The 21,460-nt window shown below is 40.1% G+C and overlaps 1 protein-coding gene across 5 annotated transcripts in view; it reads right to left on the reverse strand.

The window, feature by feature from the left end:
* ITPR1 (inositol 1,4,5-trisphosphate receptor type 1) overlaps positions 1–21,460 on the reverse strand; it is a 347,896-nt gene that overhangs the window by 38,063 nt on the left and 288,373 nt on the right. For 4 of the 5 annotated variants that reach the window (XM_061618549.1, XM_061618550.1, XM_061618553.1 and 1 more), the window contains 8 exons: positions 20,863–21,055; positions 14,260–14,382; positions 12,388–12,563; positions 10,356–10,520; positions 5,944–6,139; positions 4,585–4,689; positions 2,553–2,692; positions 1,618–1,783 (listed from right to left, as the gene is read on the reverse strand). In XM_061618549.1, the coding sequence (XP_061474533.1) occupies positions 1,618–1,783; positions 2,553–2,692; positions 4,585–4,689; positions 5,944–6,139; positions 10,356–10,520; positions 12,388–12,563; positions 14,260–14,382; positions 20,863–21,055 (1,264 nt within the window). The remainder of the gene's footprint in view (positions 1–1,617; positions 1,784–2,552; positions 2,693–4,584; positions 4,690–5,943; positions 6,140–10,355; positions 10,521–12,387; positions 12,564–14,259; positions 14,383–20,862; positions 21,056–21,460) is intronic. The other variant, XM_061618551.1, reaches the window with a different exon arrangement.

Below are 21,460 nucleotides of genomic sequence, written 5' to 3' on the forward strand. Positions count from 1 at the left end.
CCCAGTAAAGATCTCCCTTGGCAGAAGTCCTTCCACTTATGCGGCAGCTTTGCTGGATACAACATTACGACCTCAGTGGTTGACGTTAAATGTGTTGTTTCGCTGAAGCCCGTGGGGTTCAAATTTTGTTGTTCAATAATATGCTTAATTGGTTTTAATGGGACAAGCACAACCAAGAGCTCATATATACAAACACCACCATGACAAGGTGTATTGTTTCTCTCTCAGCTCACTCCTAGCTTCCTCTCACCATCACAATTCAAAGTTAGATGTTTCCAGCAGAACAAATGCAAATTCTGTGGTTCATCTTGCTCTGTCACTCATACTTCAGGAAGGCTATGCTCTTTTTTAAATTTTAAAATATCATATGCACATTTATTTGATTAAAAATTCATGTGATCCTCCCGCACTTTTAACTTTCTTAAAATGTTAAAGAAATACTTCAGGGAAGAACAACAAACTGGGTTTGTGATCTCACTGGTTCCCAGGCAATTAGTGGTATGTACAGAAGCTGCTCCTGCAATCAGGAAGAGAAAGTTTCCTCTGAGCTCAATTGGTGGTCTGACCAAAATGCAGCAAGGGTGCCACCATCTCAGTGGGCTCATTGATAAAATTTTGTACATCTAGACAGACATTAACATTGAAAAAAATGCTTCCCAACTGTTGCGTCTTTTAGGTAGCACACAATGTTTTCCTTGCTTAATAAAACTCAAAAATTTCTATACACTGCAGAAAAAATGGATTGTGATTTCTAGTATCCATATAAAAGTATGCTGCTCTGCATTGTGCAGATGTGAAAATATTATACCACATGATAAACACCACAGTATTTTCTAGGCTTTAAAAAAGTTAACTTTTTTCTTTTTTCTTTTTAGAAAATGTAGTCTCTCAATTTTGCACCAAGTATTGGACAACTATTTTGATGCCAGTGTCTATAATTTTGGAAATATGAGAATTATGTGCCCCTCTGGAGCTTATTCCACAAATATCCAGATAACCTTGTACCCACAAGCAATTCATTCATAATATAGCTTTAAACACATGCACATAAATGTGAAACAGGAATGGGGAGTCTCCCTGCCAAATCCACACAATCTACATTAACAAATCAGTTATTCACATTTACAGATAAATTCCTTCCTCTTTCTTTAATTCATTCAAAAACAAGACGCTTTCTGATGATTATACAGATAGAGATTAGACATGAGAACCTTTGGCCTTTGAAGTGTGCTGTCTTAGGCTGTAATCCAACACATACCTACCGGGGAACAAGTCCCACTGAACCCAATGGAACTTCTGAGTCGGCATGTATTAGATTGCAGCTTTAGTGCGTTTCTTTCAGTTGGGTCTTAAGTTTTTATATTGTATGTTTTAAAATTTGTGTTCTATTGTATGCTTCAAAATCTGTTTTATACTGTATGTTTTTAAATCTGTTGGAAGTCACCTGGAGACAACTGGGTATAAGGCAACCAAAAAATGAAATAAATTGTCGTCATCATCATCATGTAAATACTGAATCCACCAAAAGAGCCATACAATATTATGTTTTGGATATTCCTGCCTTTAACTCTGGGATAGAACAGCTGCTAGTTTTATAGCGCTTGGATCAACACTTACCACAAATAAAGCATGTTGTTTTTAAGATTTCTTCTTTCTTTTGTTTCTCACTTCTTAGATCAGCAAAGGTATCAATAATAACACCAAAAATCAGATTAAGGACAATAATGATCACCATGAAGAAAAAGAGGAGGTCATAGATCACTCTTGCAGCAAAAAGAGGTTCCTAAAATGCAAATAGTTTTCAGAAAAACAAAATGTAAGTCGAAAAGGCCCTGGTAGAAGGAACAGGATGCTGCACAGGGCAATGTGAAAAGAGAAATGTTATCAAGAGGGGTGTAAACTTGAGGACTGAAAGAGTGTGACCACTGCATATGTAGGTGTATGTTTGGGGGCTTTTTCTCTTTCTTCTGGGGGAAAATTTCTGTTTCTTACTTATTAAAAATGTCAATAACTACTACAGTTCTAGCATTCCAACAGCATTAGAAATGTTTTTATAGTCATTCTGGTACTGCAGGTATTAACTGTGATAGTTCTTAGGAAACTTTTGTATGGCCAAACTTTGCATGATGCTTATGGACCACAGACAGTAAAAGACACAGACCTGTTGGGATATTCTTGAAAGATAGTGGAGCTTAATTATTACATCAGTATTTTTCTACTTAAGATAACTTTTAATGCATTAAGTCTGCAAGAGTTTGTGTGGACAACATAAATGAGAATATCAGTATTGACATTCCCCTTACTTTTGGTAGTACTAGGGCCTATTCATTTAGCAAAAACAATTATAAACACACTCATGAACTCACAGAGAATAACTTGCAACTTCAACTAAAGTCAAATATTGAAACTTCTTTGCACATGATACCACTTGGCTTTTTCCAGCTGAGGCAGTGAGATAAATTCTCCATGGTGTTCTGCTCCCTTTCTGGACATTTAACCCTATTTGGTTCTCTCTTTCTCCACTTCCTCTCTCACACATGGTGGTAATTTACCTCCTTGGATGGTTTCCTGAGCACATCTCCAACACCGCCCCCACTCCGCAGCCCATGACTAAGCACAGTAACAATGCACATCAGCAACGTCTCGCACGTATGTTCTTTATCCTCTTCTTCAGCTTCTTCAGAAAACAGCTCTATTAAACACAGCAGTGGTTAGGGCACCATTGTGAGACAAGGTGGTTTAGTAAATGAGGCTGCATACACATTACTGGCTTAAAATGCAGTAAGGTAGTTCTTTTTCTCAGTTCAAATCAAAACTGGGTTGAGGAAATGTATAAAATGCAGTAATGCATAAGGAATGTCAGGACAGAAAAATGTTTGGAAGCTCACAAGAATTACTACGGAGCAGGACTGTGGACAATTGTAGTCTCCCTGCGCTCCATTTGCCTGCGTGAATTCCAGATGCCCACTGCTTACAGTTCTTCCCTACCTTATTGTGAGAACATATAAAACAGAGGTGGCTAACTGTCTGGAATAGCGATGATGGATCATGGATGATGGGGCTGTAGTTCAGCAGCATCGGAATGGCCACAGGTTAGCCACCTCTAAACTAAAGCCTACCCACATCCATCAAAAGCAAGGGTAGAAATGGAAAATTGCCTGCATTGTTACATCTACATTGTCTTTATTTCCCTGGATTTAGAGGTGCATGAAGGAGATGGTGTCAGTTTTGCCAGCAGAGCTAGCCATCTGAGCTGTATAGGTCACATACAAGACTACGTCAGGGCAATAGTTGCTAGAAGAGCATGGCAACATGTGGGCTACTGTCATCAAATTCAGCAAGGATAGAACAAGGATAGACACAAGAGAGACATTTTTTAAATGGGTGGGACTGAAATAATGGAGTGCAGAGAGATCTGTGTTGGGAAACAGAAAGTGAGGTAGGAGTGCATGACCTGTGGCAGTGCAGAATGAAGTATATATATGTGTCTGCCTGTGCAATCAAACTATGGGGTTCATAAAAAGGAGAGAAAACATTATGTATAAAGAACACGAGAGAGAGAGAGCATATGCTATGGGCTACAGAGATGAAAAGGGTAGTTAAAAAGCAGACCAATTTAAATTATAACAAAACAAAAAACCTCTGCAAATAATGTAGCAATGTGTCCCTCTTTGATTAATAAAAATGAGAAAGGGACCCTCAGTGTGATATGAAGTATGCAGCACTGCCATAGAGAAAGGTTTCTAATCTGTTTTGTATGTTTAAAAAGTACCACATGTCTCCTTTTTCAAGGACAGAAACAATCTATCAAGAATGACAACATCCTCATCTGGTCTTCCAGCACCACTTCTTCCTCCTCCAGCCAAAGGTGACTGGGATGAATCATTCTGTTTCTTTATTTGTGTTAATGAGCCAAGGTAGTCTTTTTGGTCTCATTGACCTTCAGAATCTTCACATCTGAAGTACTTTGACTTCATAAGGTGCCAACATTCTATCTGGGCCTGATACCAAATATTACTCATTTCAGCAACAAAGTAAGTTTGCAGAAAATGAAGTTGAAAAAGGCACTACTCAGAAGTAGTGCCGTAGTAAAAGCGACTGAACAATCAGCCACACTTGGGGTGCTTCCAGATGGGGTGAGATATTTTACAAATGGGTCAATTCAGATCCACATTTTTCTCTGTGTACAATTGGCATGTGAAGGTTCACACTCCTGCTGACTTTCATGGCTATTGTTTCTCGTCACACCAGTTTACTCAAACCTCTAAGATTTCACCAGGTAGCGTAAGTTTTACATGATGCTGATTTGCTGCCTATAACAATGGCAATGATTATCAGAGCACCAGCAACAACTAACATTGTTATGTGGGTCCAATGTTCTGTGTTAGCTTGGGATTCTAGCACAGTATCACAAGGTGTCATGTTGCACTGTCACAGCAGTCACTGAGCTCCATCCCAAAAGTACAGTGCCATTATAGCATCTGGTAGGACTGATATGTAAAGGACATTAGGGTGAATAATGTCAACGGCATATAGATATCATGAGATGAGAGATGCAATTTAAAACTGGTACATGACACTTACCTGCTGAAGGAACAACAGAAGAACAGTTTTCCCCACTCCCTATTCTGCACACGTTAGAATACAGGAATTCTGTGGTCATTGTCTCACCAGCTTCAGTATGCTGATCTGTACGTGTGTAAATTAAATACGCCAAGAACATACCTAAGATGCTAGTCCTTACACAACCAGTACACCCACTAGCATGCACTTTACCAATGACTGTATTATAACAGTTTTATGTTTTAAAATGTATGTTTTCTTGTTCAGCCAAAGAGACTATCAAGATGACTTGCATCAAATAAAAATGTATAGAAATTATCCCATGCGATGGAAAATGTAGACAAGTTTTGTCAATATTCTCTGTAAGTTTGGCATGGTTTAACTTTCAAAACCATTGTTACTTTATGTCATATTAAATGCAAAAAATCCTAAATTGTTCCTGTTTACTTGATTCAAAATGATGTGATTATTTCATATTGTTGCTTAAAGTATGTGAATAGCTGTCATTCCTCATATATGTTGCATTACCTAAACAGGCATGGCTTTGTGATACTTGAGTCTCTATGATGATAATATGGTTTATTCCTGCTGCAGGAAGATAGCAATAGGTTGAATTGTATGTAGCTACTTTGCTTCTCTGCTCACCCCACTCTGGAAAAGTTCCTACAGATGCCCACGTATGTGGGGAGTTTCTAGAGGCATATGAGATGCCTAAATACGGTTAATCTGAATTACCATTGATCAGAAATAGGGTTTCACTGCAACTATAGCAATTCCCTGCCATTTTCATCAATTTGCATCTCCACACTCTTTTCATTAACATTTCCCTAGACGAGAGTTCCTCAGTCTGGTGCCCTCCAAATGTTGCTGGACTCTGATTCCCATCAGCTCCAGCCAGAATGCTCCATGAGCTATAGCCCAGCAACATCTGGAGAATGCTATATTGGAAGGCTGCCCTAGACATTCCCCCAAAATATTTTTTTTGTAAAAAATGTTCATCTTGGAAGCAAAATAAATATGATTTTAGAATTTTTTATAGGATTGTCTAGAACACATAATTTGAATATATTTGATGCAGAACTGGATCACTATGGGCTATTTCAGTGTACACAAATATAGTTTTGATTCTGGTTTACTAGACAATCCCTATAATGTGTATCACAGAGCAAACGAACATCAACAAGGATCTCCAAGCAGAGATTTGCTTTGCATCCTAATTATATATGCTTTCAAAACTTCAACACCTATTTTTTTGGAAGAATGTTTTCAAAGGAAATCTGACCTTAGCAGGCAATACCTGTGGAGGGAGTTTGATGCATTTACATTGACAGAAAACCTGTCTGGGGGAGAATGGGTGGGTAAGAAGAGTCTAGTACATACCTGGCAATAGTGTCTCATTAGGTAGCTTATCTACTTCCAAGATAAAGTCATCCTTGAAGAACAGGTAGCCTACTATCGAGAACAGGTAAACCAGGATAAGAGCAAGAACAGCAGTCAGGATGATGGAGCGTCCATTGCGAGTGACACTTTTAATGACATTCAGCAAGGTCTCCTCTCTGTACACCAAGTCAAAAAGCTGGAAAAGGGCAGTTCAAAATGTTTCATAAGTTTTCTACTAATTATAACAGATAGTGCCACCTGCATGAACAGTGCAATGTGTTCACATATATGCTTTTAGAAATCCTGAGGTTGTATTTAACTAACATTTACTCAAAGTAGACCCACTGAAACTAATGGACCTAAGCTAGCCATAGTAACTAATTTCAATCGCTCTACTCTGAACAAATATTAGCTGAATATAACCCCTGGTAATTAAGTTTTGGGATCAGAGTTTAGAATCACTTTCTGAAATGATTATCACAAACTTTTTAAAAGAAAACTATAACAAAACCAGCAACATTATTAAAACAAGTGAATGCAAAGCCACAAAGTGGAGGATGTGTATTGGGGGTAGAGATAGAAGGACCCATCAAATTAGGTTCTCTCAGTTTCTCATTTTTCCAGTCTTAAATTTGGTTCTCCACGTTTCTGTAGAAATTGGGAGGGAAAAATTTTTTTTAATCCTCATTAGAATTTTCAGCATTTTTGTGCATTTCTCCTAATAAAGGGCGCCCCGCTCGCCGCGCAGCTGACGAGCGGGGCAAGGTTGCAGGTGGGGGTGAAGACGCTGCCTCCATCTTTAATGAAGGCAGCGTCGCGCATCGCGCCGATGACGAAAGCGCGACGCGTAACGTGAGGGGCGGGGCTGGCAGGACTATTTAAGTCCCACCGCCCCTCATACCTTCCTCTCTTTGCTGCGCGACGCCCACCCCGCCCTCCCTCTTTCATGGTGTGCCCATGGGGTCGCTTCGGGGCTGAGTAGGAATTTTTATCCTGCCCACCCGTGTTGGCGGGCAAGTTTTTTGCCTACTCCACACTATGGGACTGGGAGGGAATCGGGTTAGGGAGTGTTGTGTTTAATAGGCAGATTTGGCTTATTTGGCTAATTGACTTATACAACAGGTCATGCCCAAAGGGCAATGTATTTAAAACCAAAGCGGGAAGGTGCGGGAAGGGAAATCGGTAAGGACCGCTAGGTGGCACCTTTGGAGGTGATTGGCGGTTCCGGAGGGCCTGTCTCTCAGGGCTTTACGGCTCTAGAGCGGGATATGGGCTGCTTCTGGGGCCAACTTATCCTCATCTACCCAGGGGCTATACGGTCCCGGGTGGGGATGACGTGGGAAGCCCCCCCTACTCACCTGCAAGGTGTGGCTAGGGTAAAGGGTAAGCAGATGGGCTTGCCCTTGTCCCACCAGGGGCTGGTTGCCTGAGAGCTGTGTGCTAATCTACTTGCTTATAGACAGTTCCCGCACCTAGGTTTCCCTCTGCAGGTCACTTTAAATTGGGGTTCTTTCTTTACTGTAATTTAAATAAAGTGGCCCTTGTTCAACCCAAGCTGATGTGTCTGCGTTTTATTTCACCCATCAACTGCAAACACATTTTTGCAAGCAACTTCTACTATAATGTATGTTATTTTCACTAATATATTCCTTTTTAAACACATTTCCCTTTAATACATGCATTTTTGTAAACAGTGGTTGAAGAACCTCACTGCAAAATTCAGATTAGTGTGAATTTCAAAGGATGGCTACGTTTCGGTTCTCATGTTGTTTTGGAAAATACGAATTTGATAAATTTGTGTTTAAATATGAACTGAATTGAATTTCTCCCCCATCCCTAATTGGGGGCCAGAGTTTTTCAAAATCTACTTAAAAGTAATAAACATAGTTTGTTTCCTTGTTTCAGGGCCTAACAGCGCTTGTTTTATTTCTAGTTCAGAAATTACACAGTAATATTGCCACAAAATGGAGAGTAAAAAATAACAGTATAGCGATCATCTAGTTGTATAGCAAGCATTCTTCTTTGGGTTTCTCCTCACTCCCTGTTTGCTCCACACTCATACAGCTAGACTGTAATATAATTATAGACTGGATCTGGAAATCCCCAAATGAATAAATGGTGCATCAGTGAAAGCCACAGTGAAGCTTAATGGAACATTTGCAGTATCTGTGATTGCACTAGCAAGAGGAGACAGGGCTGTGAATCAAAGAAAGTCAGTCAACTCTTAAATCCATTGAAATGGATTGGTCTTTTTGTGAAACTACACATTTCCGCGGGTAGAGCATATCCCCAAATCTCAGTTTGCTGAAGTAACATAATCCAGACGTGGAGGGAACATAATCAGGGTTGCTTCACAAGTTCTAAACAAAAAAACAAAAAAAATCCTTTCCACTTGTAAGGGGGATAGGAGGGATTTGGGGTGAAAGAGGCCTTCCCTTTTCAGTCACGCCCAGTGTCTCTCACTTTTCCTTTTCTGGTGCCAATAGCCTTCCTTACAAGTAGCTGCCAAATCCCCCTCCCCTCCCCTCCCCTGGGCCCTGTGAATGATAGTATGTTATCACGTAGCATCATTCAAAAGGGAATTAGGGTTTTAAAAAGAACAGTGTCTGCTTTCCCCCTTTCCTTTGTAACCCACAATACAGTTGAAATGACACTATGTTATGAACTGGTGGTGCTGGTGCTAAAATGATGGCTGCTGGCCACCAGGAGAGCCACTGACACAGTAAGCTTTCTATTTGATCCCTTTGTACCCCCCCCAAAATGCCGACAACATCTACCATATTTGCAGAGCTTGGAAAAGTTACTTTTTTGAACTACAACTCCCATCAGCCCCAGCCAGCATGGCCACTGGACTGGGCTGATGGGAGTTTTAGTTCAAAAAAGTAACTTTTCCAAGCTCTGCATATTTGCATCCCACAAATGGGGTGGCAGAAATGGGTGGGGGGTATTTCAGGAGGCCCTTAGGAAATGTTTAAGGGTGACTAGGTGTTCTGTAGTGAAGTCACTGAAGTTCACAAGAAAAATTGGCCAACTCATAATGTTAGGCTGCATTATGAAGTGAGCAGTATTTCTCATATAAGTTCAACTCGCTCAAAATAAAAATGACATACTGTGCATGCAGATCACTAGGGTTGCCAGGTTCTTGGCCTGAGACTGATCCTGCATCTTTAGGAGAAGAGGTCAGCGAAGTGCAGGTGTTCTTGCAAGTCTATAATGGGAAAAACCACAAGGTGGAATTCTCCCTCCCCCCTCCACAACTTGTAAAGATACAGAAGACCTTTTGGTTGCTAGGCCCGGCCTCCAAGAGATCTTCTGTATCTTTAAAAGTTGTGGAAGGAGGAGGGAGAATTCTACCTTGTGGTTTTTCCCATTACAGTGTTGCAAGAACACCTGCACTTGGCTGACTTTCTCTTCTCCTAAAGATACAGGATCAGTCTCAGGCCATGGACCTGGCAACCCTATCAAAGACCCAAAAGTGCTTTGTAGTCACTTGTACAAGAGTTCTTTCCCATTAAACTGACTTTGCTTACTAAAACTCTTGTTGACTACTGAGAAGTACATGACTATATCACATGACTAGGAATGGGCCTCGGTAGCTGGTTCCTATCCATTTGAATTCTGACAGTCTTGCTTTTAGTACCAATCTGCCATTTTGTTTTGTTTCTGATTTTTTTCACAATTGCCGATTTGCGGGGTTTGTTTCAATGGAAAAATAATGTAATTGCTCATGGAAATAGTAATGAAAATGTTTATGCTGTAGGCACTTATTCCACCAATTCTTTTCTATTTAAATATCAATTAGGCAGCTAATCGCCCATTAATTCTGACTCTTGTCTCAGACTAACTGCTTGGCTGCTAGGACTGTCCCCCCACCCCCACTTTGCTATTCTTGTTGTTTAGCAGTACTTTTGATTGTTAATGGCAATTGTTATGACCTAGACTGAAGTTAAGAATGCATCAGCTTAGAGGAAAGCTGATTATGAAGACAATCATGTAAAATTTGCAGCCTTTTTTAAATGGGCCGATGACAGCTGTGACCCGTGGCAAGAAATCAATGCAGTTTGTCAGATTATTTCACAATCTGGTAAAAAAATGGATTTAGCAAATATTCTCCCCTATCCCTACGCATGACCAAGCAGCTTTTTGTTTGCTGAATATCTTTGCTGTTTTGGTAATTATCTCAATGGATTTCCTGTAAATTACTGTGTCCTGTCTAGATCTAACCTAAATTCCTCTCTTGTTCCTTCATGTGTGTGTTTGGAAGGTGGAAGGACAGTTGAATTTGCAAGCTGCTTTCTGCCACAGAATCATCTGCAATTCAGCTTAAATTCATTTAGTATCATACAAGGTTACCAATATCCACAACCATCAATCAGAGTAGAAATTATAATGTGTTGAGATTAAACACTTACCAGCAAGCTGTAAAAAAATTCATGAACGAAAAGTCCCATTGCACAAATAAGAAGGTACAGTAGATGATAAAGGAACTCCACATCCATGATCATGGCTTTGTATCCTCTAGTGAATGTTCCACAGTTACCAACAAAACTCATCAGAAATATAATTTTGTTACAAACCTGTAGAGAACGGGTCAGAAAGGATTAAGGTGTTTTTAAAGTGTTTTTTAAAGGTTTTTAAAAATGTTTTTAAAGATGTTTTAATATGTTTTTAAATATGTTTTGTTTTAATATGTTTTATAAAGTCTACTCTTAAGACATTTTAGAATGTTTTTAGTGTTTTTGTTTGCTGCCCTGGGCTCCTGCTAGGAAGAAGGGTGGGATATAAATTTCATAGAATCATAGAAAAGTAAAGTTGGAAAGGGCCTATAATGTCATCAAGTCCAACCCCCTACTCAATGCAGGAATCCAAATCAAAGCATTCCCGACAGATGGCTGTCCAGCTGCCTCTTGAATGCCTCCAGTGTCGGAGAGCCCACTCCCTCTCTAGGTAATTGGTTCCATTGTCATATGGCTCTAACAGTTTGGACATTTTTCCTGATGTTCATTTGAAATCTGGCTTCCTGCAACTTGAGCCCATTATTCTGTGTCCTGCACTCTGGGACCATTGAGAAGAGATCCCGGCCCTCCTCTATGTGACAACCTTTCATGTACTTGAAGAGTGCTATCATATCTCCCCTCAGTCTCTTCTCCAGGCTAAACACGCCCAGTTCTTTCAGTCTCTCCTCATAGGGCTTTGTTTCCAGTCCCCTGATCCTTGTTGCCTTCCTCTGAACCTGTTCCAGTTTGTCTGCATCCTTCTTGAATTGCGGAAACCAGAACTGGACGCAGTACTCAAGATGAGGCCTAACCAGTGCTGAATAGAGGGGAACTAATACTTCACGCAATTTGGAAACTATGCTTCTGTTAATGCAGCCTGATATAGCATTTGCCTTTTTTGCAGCCACATCACACTGTTGGCTCATATTCAGCTTGTGATCAATGACAATTCCAAGATCCTTCTCACATGTCGTATTGCTGAGCCAAGTATCCCGCATCTTATAACTGTGCATTTGCTTTCTTTTTCCTAAGTACAGAACTTTGCATTTATCCCTGTTGAATTTCATTCTGTTGTTTTCAGCCCAATGCTCCAGCTTATCAAGATCCCTTTGAATTGTTTCTGTCTTCCATGGTATTAGCTGTGCCCCTCAATTTTGTATCACCTGCAAATTTGATAAGCATGCTCTGTACCTCCTCATCCAAGTCATTAATAAATATGTTGAAGAGCACTGGGCCCAGGACCGAGCCCTGTGGTACCCTACTCATTACTTCTGCCCAGTTTGAGAAGGAACCATTGATAAGCACTCTTTGAGTATGATTCTGGAGCCAACTGTGGATCCACCTAATAGTTGTTCCATCCAGCCCACATTTAGCTAGCTTGTTAATCAGAATATCATGGGGCACTTTGTCAAAAGCTTTGCTGAAGTCGAGATATATTATGTCCACAGCATTCCCACAGTCTACAAGGGAGGTTACCCAAACAAAAAATGAGGTAAGATTAGTTTGGCAGGGTTTGTTCTTCATAAATGCTCCTAGTAATCACTGCATTGTTTTCAAGGTGCTTACAGATTGACAGATTTATTTAATAAATAAATAAAAATATTAATGCCTTATGAATAGTTGTTCTCAAAGGTATTTCAGAAAACGTATTAACACAATGCACCAGTATCAGCATCCTTCTTTTAAACCAGGCGTGGCTAGCCTGTGGCTCTCCAAATGTTGCTGTACTACAATTCCCATCATCCCCAGCCAGCACAGTATGATTAGGTATGATGGCAGTTGCAATTCAGTAACATCCGGAGGATAGCCACACCTGGTTTAAACACTTTACTTTAAATTCATAGTTAATACGTTGTTTCATAGCACTAAATTTGTAACACATAAGCATGTGCAGAATATTTTATGGTACACAGTGATAACATTTCAGAGAATCCTATTTGATACTTACATTGAAAGCCCCCAGAAGAAATAACGTTGGCTGTAAACCAACTGAAAATATTAGCCGCAATATTGTGGAAGCTATTAAAGCTCTAATGCCGTGCGGTTTAGGTAAGGCAATAACTATGGCAAATGATATCAACATTGCTGTCCACAGTAAGCCTGACAAGTGGGGCTCCAGTGTACCTAAGAGGAGGAAAAGACCCAGAAACAGTTCATTGTTGTTTTTAAATTTATGCTGCTGGACAAAGATCTGCTAAGAACAATATCAAATCAAAATGGATCAACAAACAACATGTATAAGCAACAGACTGGTAGCAGCAACAGAGGAAGGTATAAAAAAACCTGACCAGCGGATTCTGGTAAACAAATTTCAATCTTCTCTGTGAGACCCAGACAAACCTTCAGGGGGAGGGGGAAGAAAACTTCTGAGATGGGCTGCCTTGGTAGCATCTCTATCTACATGATGCAAGACTTTTGAAATTACCCATGCAAGTACCATTTTCTGATATCAACACTTAGAATTGCTTACTAACCTGACTATCTGGCCTTACTAATTTTAGACAAATAAATGGCTGAGTACTACAGACCCTTAAGTACACTTTAATTAATATAAATGGTACTGGCACAAACAGCACACTTTTATAACTCCCATTCCTCCTTCTATTTTAGACAGCATCACACAAGGACCCCAACGCTTTTGCCAACATTGGTCAAAATACTATTTTCATTTTTTTAAAATCGTGTAATCCTAGCTAGGAATGTGCCCTTGTTGAAGTTCAGTTCAAATCACCCGATTAAAGATGTACAATTGGTTTGTTTTTTTTAAGGGAGTTGGAGTTGTTTTGAAAGTGGGTCACATCCTCATCCCACTTCTCCCCTCTTATAAACAGGTTTTTGTATTGTTTTTAAAAAAGTTGTATCTGAAGGGGGAAACAATTAAAAAATATAAGTAATAACTATTAAACCAAAGTTCTCCCTATGCAAGGGTCTCTTACTAGCTGTTATGGGAAAGGCAGCTTTGTGAGCACACAACACTATTTCTCCTTCCATGTGCAAAAATGATAAAGTCCTACTTCTCTATGTGAAGAGTTGGACTACCTCATTTGTCAATAGCCCATAAGTCCAACAGTGATGAATCTGATTTCTTTCTTTCCTTTTAAACTTCTGGATCCTAATCCTTACCGTTTCCCCCATTATCGCTAATATTGTATTTTTTAATTGTAACCTGCCCTGGACCTTATGGTGAAGGGCAGGTAAGAAATGGTATAATAATAAAAATAGTAATAGTAATAATAATAATAATAACAATAATAGTAACACCACCACCAACTATAAATTATTGTTTCTTGTGTGATCATTTAGTATGATAAATTGATGGGTACACAGTGATTTGAGCATTCATGTTTCTTGGTGGCTGAAAATCTCTCCTTTCTGGGGATTATGACATCCAACAGAGTTTGGGGGTAGGACAGAGAAAAAAGCTAGAAGCTGTTTGAATTTGGACTTCAGCAAAAGTAGAAAGCTTTAATTTTAGATAGATTGGATTCAGTCTCACAGGCTCTGAGATTAATTTGCTTTACAATCTGAGGGATGTTCAACAGTCATGCTGCCTTCTGAATGATATTTGCATTCATTATTCTCTGCTTGAACATTTGTAAACAAAGCAGATATTACAAAGACACCGTAAGTCTCCAGTGCTGGCCCAACTCAAGGGAATGAAACCACTAGCATTGCCCATAGGCTTCTCACTCCTTGAGAAGTAGAGAGTGCTCAATAATACAACGACCACACATTTACCAAGTTTAAGATGCTTAAGTGAAGCTCCCCATTGTGCTTTAATTTTTAAAAACTACATTTCATAACTTTGAAATGCTAGTACCTCCTTTGATTCCTTTAAATGGATAGAAAAATGCTACCAGAAGATTCATAAGGACTGCAAGGTTAAATGAAATACTGCTCCAGAAGGACATGTTGCGTGAGCACCAGTACAATATATGCTGAGCTGCAAAAAATAAAAAAATAAAATTGTTTGCAAGAGATTCAAGATATGAATTACCTTTAAGAACAAATAAATCCACAGAGACCAACGTATTGCCAACGTTTCCTAGAATCACACACAATAGTGTGTGAAGTAATCTTTATTACCTTATTTAAAGTTGTTTTTTAATTGTTTGCAGAGTCCATAAGTTCAAGGCATTTGATTCCTAGAGAACACTTTTCAGATCAAAGGCCATACTTAACAGAAACAAGCTTTTCACATACCACTTAGTTCACAAGCACAATGACAGCAAAAGCTGATTGTGCATTAAAAAACACAAAAAGGTCAGAATGTTCCTGCTGTATCCCACGACACTTTGTACTGTGTTGCCTTCTGTGACTGACACAAACACATTTTGATTTCCAGCCTCCACTCTCTCAAGCGGAAGATGTTGCTTCAGAGCTAAACTAGATATTGCATTAAGTGTGGGATTGCCCCTTGTGTGATTGGTTTTGGTTTAATAAAGAGTGTTGTGGGTCCTTGATCAGAATGGGACTAGAGCATTGAGGGTGGAGGAAAAGAGAAGATTTGAGCTTTTAGCCCTGCTATACTCCTGGTGTGGAACCTCCTGCCACAAGAGCTGTTTGGCCTAGGAGTAAAGCTGCCATTAACACAAAAGGCAGTTTTTCTCCTCGGACAAATACCTACTCTAAGGAGGGGAGCACAATCCAAACCACTGGAACTGGGGCAGAGGCAAAGGGATAAATCCCCCCCCCGCCTCCATGCTATGGTCCTGATCTGGATCACCCTGACCCCCCCAAATGCTATGTAGTAAACAATCACCAAGTACAAAAGAGCCAGTCATATGGTTAACATCACATCAAGTCTGGCCTTCAATCATTACATTGAAATGGAAATGGGCTGCCTTCAAGTCGATCCCGACTTATGGTGACCTTATGAATAGGGTTTTCATGGTAAGCGGTATTCAGAGGGGGGTTACCACTGCCTCCCTCTGAGGCTAGTCCCCCCAGCTGGCTAGGGCCTGCTCAGGTTGCCACAACTGTGCAAGTGAGCCCCTTCCTTGTCCACAACTGCCAGCTGGGGGGCAACTGGGCTCCTTGGGGCTATGCAGCTTGCCCACAGCTGCACAGGTGGCAGCGCACGTAACCCCGAGCCACTCCCTGTGGGGGTGATCTTTAGCTGGCCCTTGACACCCAGGAGACACGAGCGGGGATTTGAACTCACAGACTCTGGACTCCCAGCCAGGCTCTCCTTCCCACTGTGCTATACCAGCTGTCAATCATTACATTACCAAACTCTATGAAGGAGCTGAATAAATGAAGGAGCTTTGGAAAACACCAAACCCACAAACTGAGAAGCTTGAGAAAACAAAGCTATAAGCAGACCATTGTGCCAAGAAGATCATTTATTCATTGGCAATCACTCATAGTCGAGTATGATTGTTTTCCAAGATACGGTTATACCAGGGAGTTTGGGTTGTATTCAGTGTAGCGCCAAGACAATTATTCTTTCAGTGCAAGGATTTCTCCTTGTGCAATGGGACAATCTCCCATCTCCTTCCCTGGTGCACTTCCTAAATTGTTCTGGGTTTTCCCCCAACCTTCCAGAGCAGATTTGGGGGTAGCGTGGGGCATGTAGGAGGGAGGGGGGAATCCCATTGCGCTAGTGCTAACTCTAGCACTAGCACAAGCAGTTGGTTGAATACTGCTCTTAGACATCCCACTTAAGTAGTGCTGAATGCAAACTTTGTACCTTATGCAGGCCTGCACAATTTGTGATCCATAAAGCCAAACACAGCACACCAGCTATTCATGGAGGCCCACCAGGACCTCAACAAACCTCCTTTTCCGCAGTACCAGGATGCTGGCAAAAGGCTGCAGGGTTGACAAGCACATATTGCAAAATAGGGTTGCATTTACCTTGATGGCTTTCAGATTGTCCAGATCTGTCCTAAACACAGCCCCAAGCTTAGACAGTCAATCCCAAATATAAAATATATAATTTAGCCAAACCTCTTGCCTAAAGTATGCAAAAAGCTTCCCTGACACTGACACAGATGTATTTCCCTTTCCTTTAAAACCTGAATCTCACTTCAGTCAACACTGCTAAAACCTCAAAGTGCTAAATATTTTAAATCTAAGTGCTAACATTCCACTTTTCTGGGCAATGCCTTCCAAAGGTGACTTACAAAAGATATCTGGTTTCATGCATATGACATGGTAATTTACAGAGCATGGGGCTCTCAGCTTAAAACTTTTTCCAGGCACAACTGAGGGGTGCCTGAATGCTGCATCTTACTTTTATTTATTTAACAAAACTTATATACCACTTGAATGTAAAGACCTCTAAGCAGTTTACAAAAAACATTAAAACTATCAAGTAATTAAACACAGTTACAAACAAGTAATTAAACACTTATTTAAAACAAGTAACACAGTTACTAACTAAAAAGATTAAAACAGATCAACGTTTATGTGTATGGAAAGGCTTGCCTAAACAGAAAAGTCTTAAGCATACACTGAAAGGAAAATAGTGAAGGCACCTGCCTGAAGTCAACAGGCAGGGAGTACTAAAGCATAGGTGCTGCCACAGAAAAAGACAGAACTCTTGCAAGTTCAGAACAAGTATTATGTGTCACCTGTAACGGTGCCTGTTCCACAGAGAGAAATGCTTGAGAGGGCACATATGCAGTACAGCAGTCTCACAAGTAAACTGGTCCCAAGCTGTTAAGGACTTTATTATACAGCCACAAGGGGAGTGGCTGTATACTATAGCCAGCATGGATTTTTTGCATTCTGCAATGTTAAATTGATATTTATACCCCCATGCCATTCTGATGTTTCCCATAAGCTCATTTCAAAACAAAGTCTTACAAAACTAATAGTCCTGAACTCATAAACACTTGCTTAACACCATCTAAATTTTAATGGTGATACACAACACAGTCAGAAAGAATCGAGAGTGTAAAAAGAGAGAGAGAAAAACAAGACGCCTGTTTCTGTCACTGCTCTCATAATTTGTTGAAATTAATTAAAAATCAGTCATGTTCACAGATTACTGTGAACATAATCCTATTACTGACCTTGCCCCATACTCTGACCTTTATCTTCTGTAGTTAAAAAGTTTAAAAAATGCCTAGCTTTAAGAAATTTAGCATTGAAGTCAATGATAAGCCCAGGCATGCTCAGTAAGAACTAACTGCCAGTGTTCTGAAAGCCAGGCTTACAGCTGCTTGGTTTGGCTAATCAGGGGGCCACACCCACACCAGACCTCTATTTCACTTGAGACAGTCATGGCTTCCCCCAAAGAATTCTGGGAAGTGTAGTTTGTGAAGGGTGCTGAGAGGAGACTCCTATTCCCCTAACAGAGCTCCAGTGATCAGACTGGGTTAACAGTCAGCCACTCTGACTGAAGCTCTGTGAGGGGAAAAGGGCATCTCCTAGCAACTCTTAGCACCCTTCGCTAACTACACTTCCCAGGATTCTTTGGGGGAAGCCATGACTATCTGAAGTGGAATAAAGGTCTGGTGTGGGTGTGGCCTCCTGATTAGCCAAAGTGGAATAAAGGTCTGGTGTGGATGTGGCCAGGGACAGTTTTGGTTTAAATTTGGGTGGGAGACTACATGTGCCTGCTGTAGAATAAAAAGGGGGAAATGCTGAAAAACAATGATACTGTTCACAAATTTGTCAAAATGCAAACACAATTTGGGTTGGTCTTTCACAGTCCAATCCACTTCTTGCGTAGCTTGGAAGAATTTGGTAATATGTGCCTCTGAGCATATGCTGAGTGGTGGCATTTTGCATTTCGACAAATTTGTAGGGCAGTACAATATATCAGAGAGGCAGTCAGGTCTCCTGATCCCCTGGTGCATTCACTATAGCTGCCCAATTCCCCTGCTTTTTAAAGTTTGATAGAAATATCTGTTGGCTATAGGCACGTTCTTAAACTGCAAGGTTTTTTTTTGCCTATTAGTGAATATACTAGTAGTAACAGTTGAAACTGGGTGCAGCATGCTGACCTAACTGCAGTTTCCAGGTCAAGTTCCAGATACAGTACATTGCAGTAATCTAGTTTTTAAGTTACCAGTGCCTAAACTACTGTGGTCAAGCTGTTTTCATCCAGGAATGGTTGTAGTTGTCTTACCAAAGGCAGCTGATAAAAAGCACTTCTAAATGATAAAATGATAAAACTGAGGTTATCATATTTTGGACACATCATGAGAAGACATGATTTAATAGAAAAGACAATAACGCTGGGAAAAACAGAAGGGAGTAGAAAAAGAGGAAGGCCAAACAAGAGATGGATTTGATTCCATAAAGGAAGCCAGAGACCTGACCTTACAAGGTCTGAATAGGGTGGCTTATAACAGATGCTAGTGGAGGTCGTTGATTCACAGGGTTGCCATGAGTCGAAATTGTCTTGAAGGCATATAACAACAACAGCCACTGAGATTAATGGGCCTGCACTGACAATACTGGATCCAGAAGAACCTCCAGACTGCATATCTGCTCCTTCAGGTGGAGTGCAACCCCATTCAGAGCAGACAATTGACCAATTTCTCAGACATAGGAATCACTCTCCCACAGTGCCTTTGTGTTGCCAAGATTCAAGCTCAGCTTATTTTCCTTTATGCATCCCACCACTGCGTCCAGGCACCAGATCACCAACTCCAGCCCTGGGTACTTCATCTTTTCCCTCTGTTGGCCTCAGCAAAGGCAGATTGGTAGCTAGAGAAGGGTTCTCAGTTGAAGCTGCATCCAGGCTCAATGGAGGAATGCCTGAGAGACCTATTACCTAAACAGAACTCCCAGGAAGTGCAACCTCAAATCTCGGCTAGCACTGCAATCATCAACTGCTCATACGATGGAGGAGTGGATTGCTATGCAGTATACATGTGCGTGGGGCAGTAAGGAATATAGAAGTATCTGTATGTGATACTCTTCCTATCCTTGCCCCCCCTTTCAACATATGTGTGTTCTATAACTAGGCAAATGGGGCAAAGAAAGAAAATGTCCATGAAATGGCAGGAGTATGGTATGGAAGAGAGGGTATGTTGATAGGATATTATTAGGATTAGAATTTTCCTTATATTTTAAAATGCTAGACAAATCCTCTACAAGATTAGAATTTGGAGAACTCGTTGTTAGTCTAAAACAAAAATGTGTTTTGGGGAGAGGACAGGAGGAGTCTTTTGCTGGTAACCAGTGACACAGACACTAGCCAATAGATGTCCATAACATTTAACATTTCAGTTTAAATGTATTAAGAAGTAAGAAATAATGTTCCTATGAGGGAAGAACTAAAATAAAAATAGCTGATTACCTGTGAAGACAAGTTTGCTCAAGAATATTATTTTTCATTTTATTCATGAAAAAGAAATAAATATATTGTTAGAAATACCCAGCTTGATTGTATATTGTATATTTTATTCTATGTAAGTCGCCTAGAGTGTCCGTTAAGTCGGACAAATAGGCGACTAACAAATAAAATTTTATTTTATTATTATTATTGATTATCCTGAAGAATCTAGCCACTGTACTAAGCATTCACTGTGGCAAAACATACTACTTTGAACCATCTATCCAATGGTTTCAATAAACATGATTTAGCATATCTAACTGCTCAGATATTTTGAGTCCACAGTTCACATTTATTATCATCTTGTCATATGATATTTCAATCTCTATTATGTTTTTGTTTCAACTTGTCTTAATATAGCTTTCTAGGAGGCCCTTGGTTTTCTTTTCCTGAATCTGGTATATGGGCATTTCTCTCCCTTTCTCCAGTGATGGTCACTGATGTTGGTCTTTGTAGTGTGAAAACACACACACACACACACACACACACACACACACAATTTCAAGCTAGTTTTATCAGAGGAGCAGCACAGTGGGACAGCTGGAGTTGCTATTAGCTTTGTAAGGGGAAAAATAGCAATATAGCATCTGCACCTGCATTTTCTTCCCAGCTCCCACCCTGAACTAATAGTAGTTTAGTAGATTAGGAGGTTTACATCCATTTCCCCAAAGTAGCATCCCACTGCAGCTGCTTGAATTAAACAAAACAAAACCCCACAGGTAATTCTGAACACAGATATTCTGTATCACATCTAGTTTAGTCCTTAGCTAACAAATCTGACAAGCATCCTGGGGCAAATTGTCTTTTAGACTAATGCCTGATGATTCCCTTTACAATTACATCCATCTGCATAATTTGCTGGCTGCTTTCCTACATTTCTTTTCAAATCAGTAATTTGGAAATGTAATGCTGGAAACATACAAGATGCGCAACTAATATTTAATCTAAGTATTTCTAGAAATATTTAAGATATTGTGAAAGCAGAAATCTGAGATGCTATACGCTTTACATAAAAATAAAACTCCTTGGAGATTGAAATTATTTCTCTTATCCAGAGAACTTTGCAGTCTCTCAGATCAAGAACTTCTGTCTTGAAAGATCACATTTTACAGCAAGCTAGCTTACCTCTTAATTTCTTTTGCCAGTTCATTTCACTGAAGAGGTCTTCTGATCTCATGAAAAAGTCATTTATTTTACTGCCTTGTTCATCCCTCTCGGTAGTATAGTAAACTCTTAGTTTAGACTCCTTGGTGAGGAACTCACATATACTGGGCACAGGGAAAACTATTTGCTCCATCGTACGATCAGATCTAACGATCTATGCAAGAGAAAATTTACGGGTTACTTTGCAGGACTGCTTTTTAAAATGAACCTGTATAATTTCCCACTATGCACACTCTTCATTTATCAAAACTTTACTTATATAGATCTGCTGATATCTTCACAAAAATATGTTGTGATTTTCATTAGTGTAACGTCGTTTGCTTTATGTCTCCCTTTCTTTCAGCAACATTTCTGACTATTGTTTGCTAGGCAGATTGGTGGTTAACAATTTAGCATGCAAACGTGATGGTTCCATCAAATGGGAGTTAATAGTTATGAGCTGGTGTCATGATCGCTAGGGATTCTCTCTGTGTGTGTTTTTGAATGATACTCCCATCAGAATTTGGAATAATGACATCTTCTAGCTCAAGAGATGGGGAAGAAAGGCAGCAGAAAAAAA

Source organism: Rhineura floridana, chromosome 3 (assembly GCF_030035675.1).
Source record: "Rhineura floridana isolate rRhiFlo1 chromosome 3, rRhiFlo1.hap2, whole genome shotgun sequence".
Classification (NCBI taxonomy): domain Eukaryota; kingdom Metazoa; phylum Chordata; class Lepidosauria; order Squamata; family Rhineuridae; genus Rhineura; species Rhineura floridana.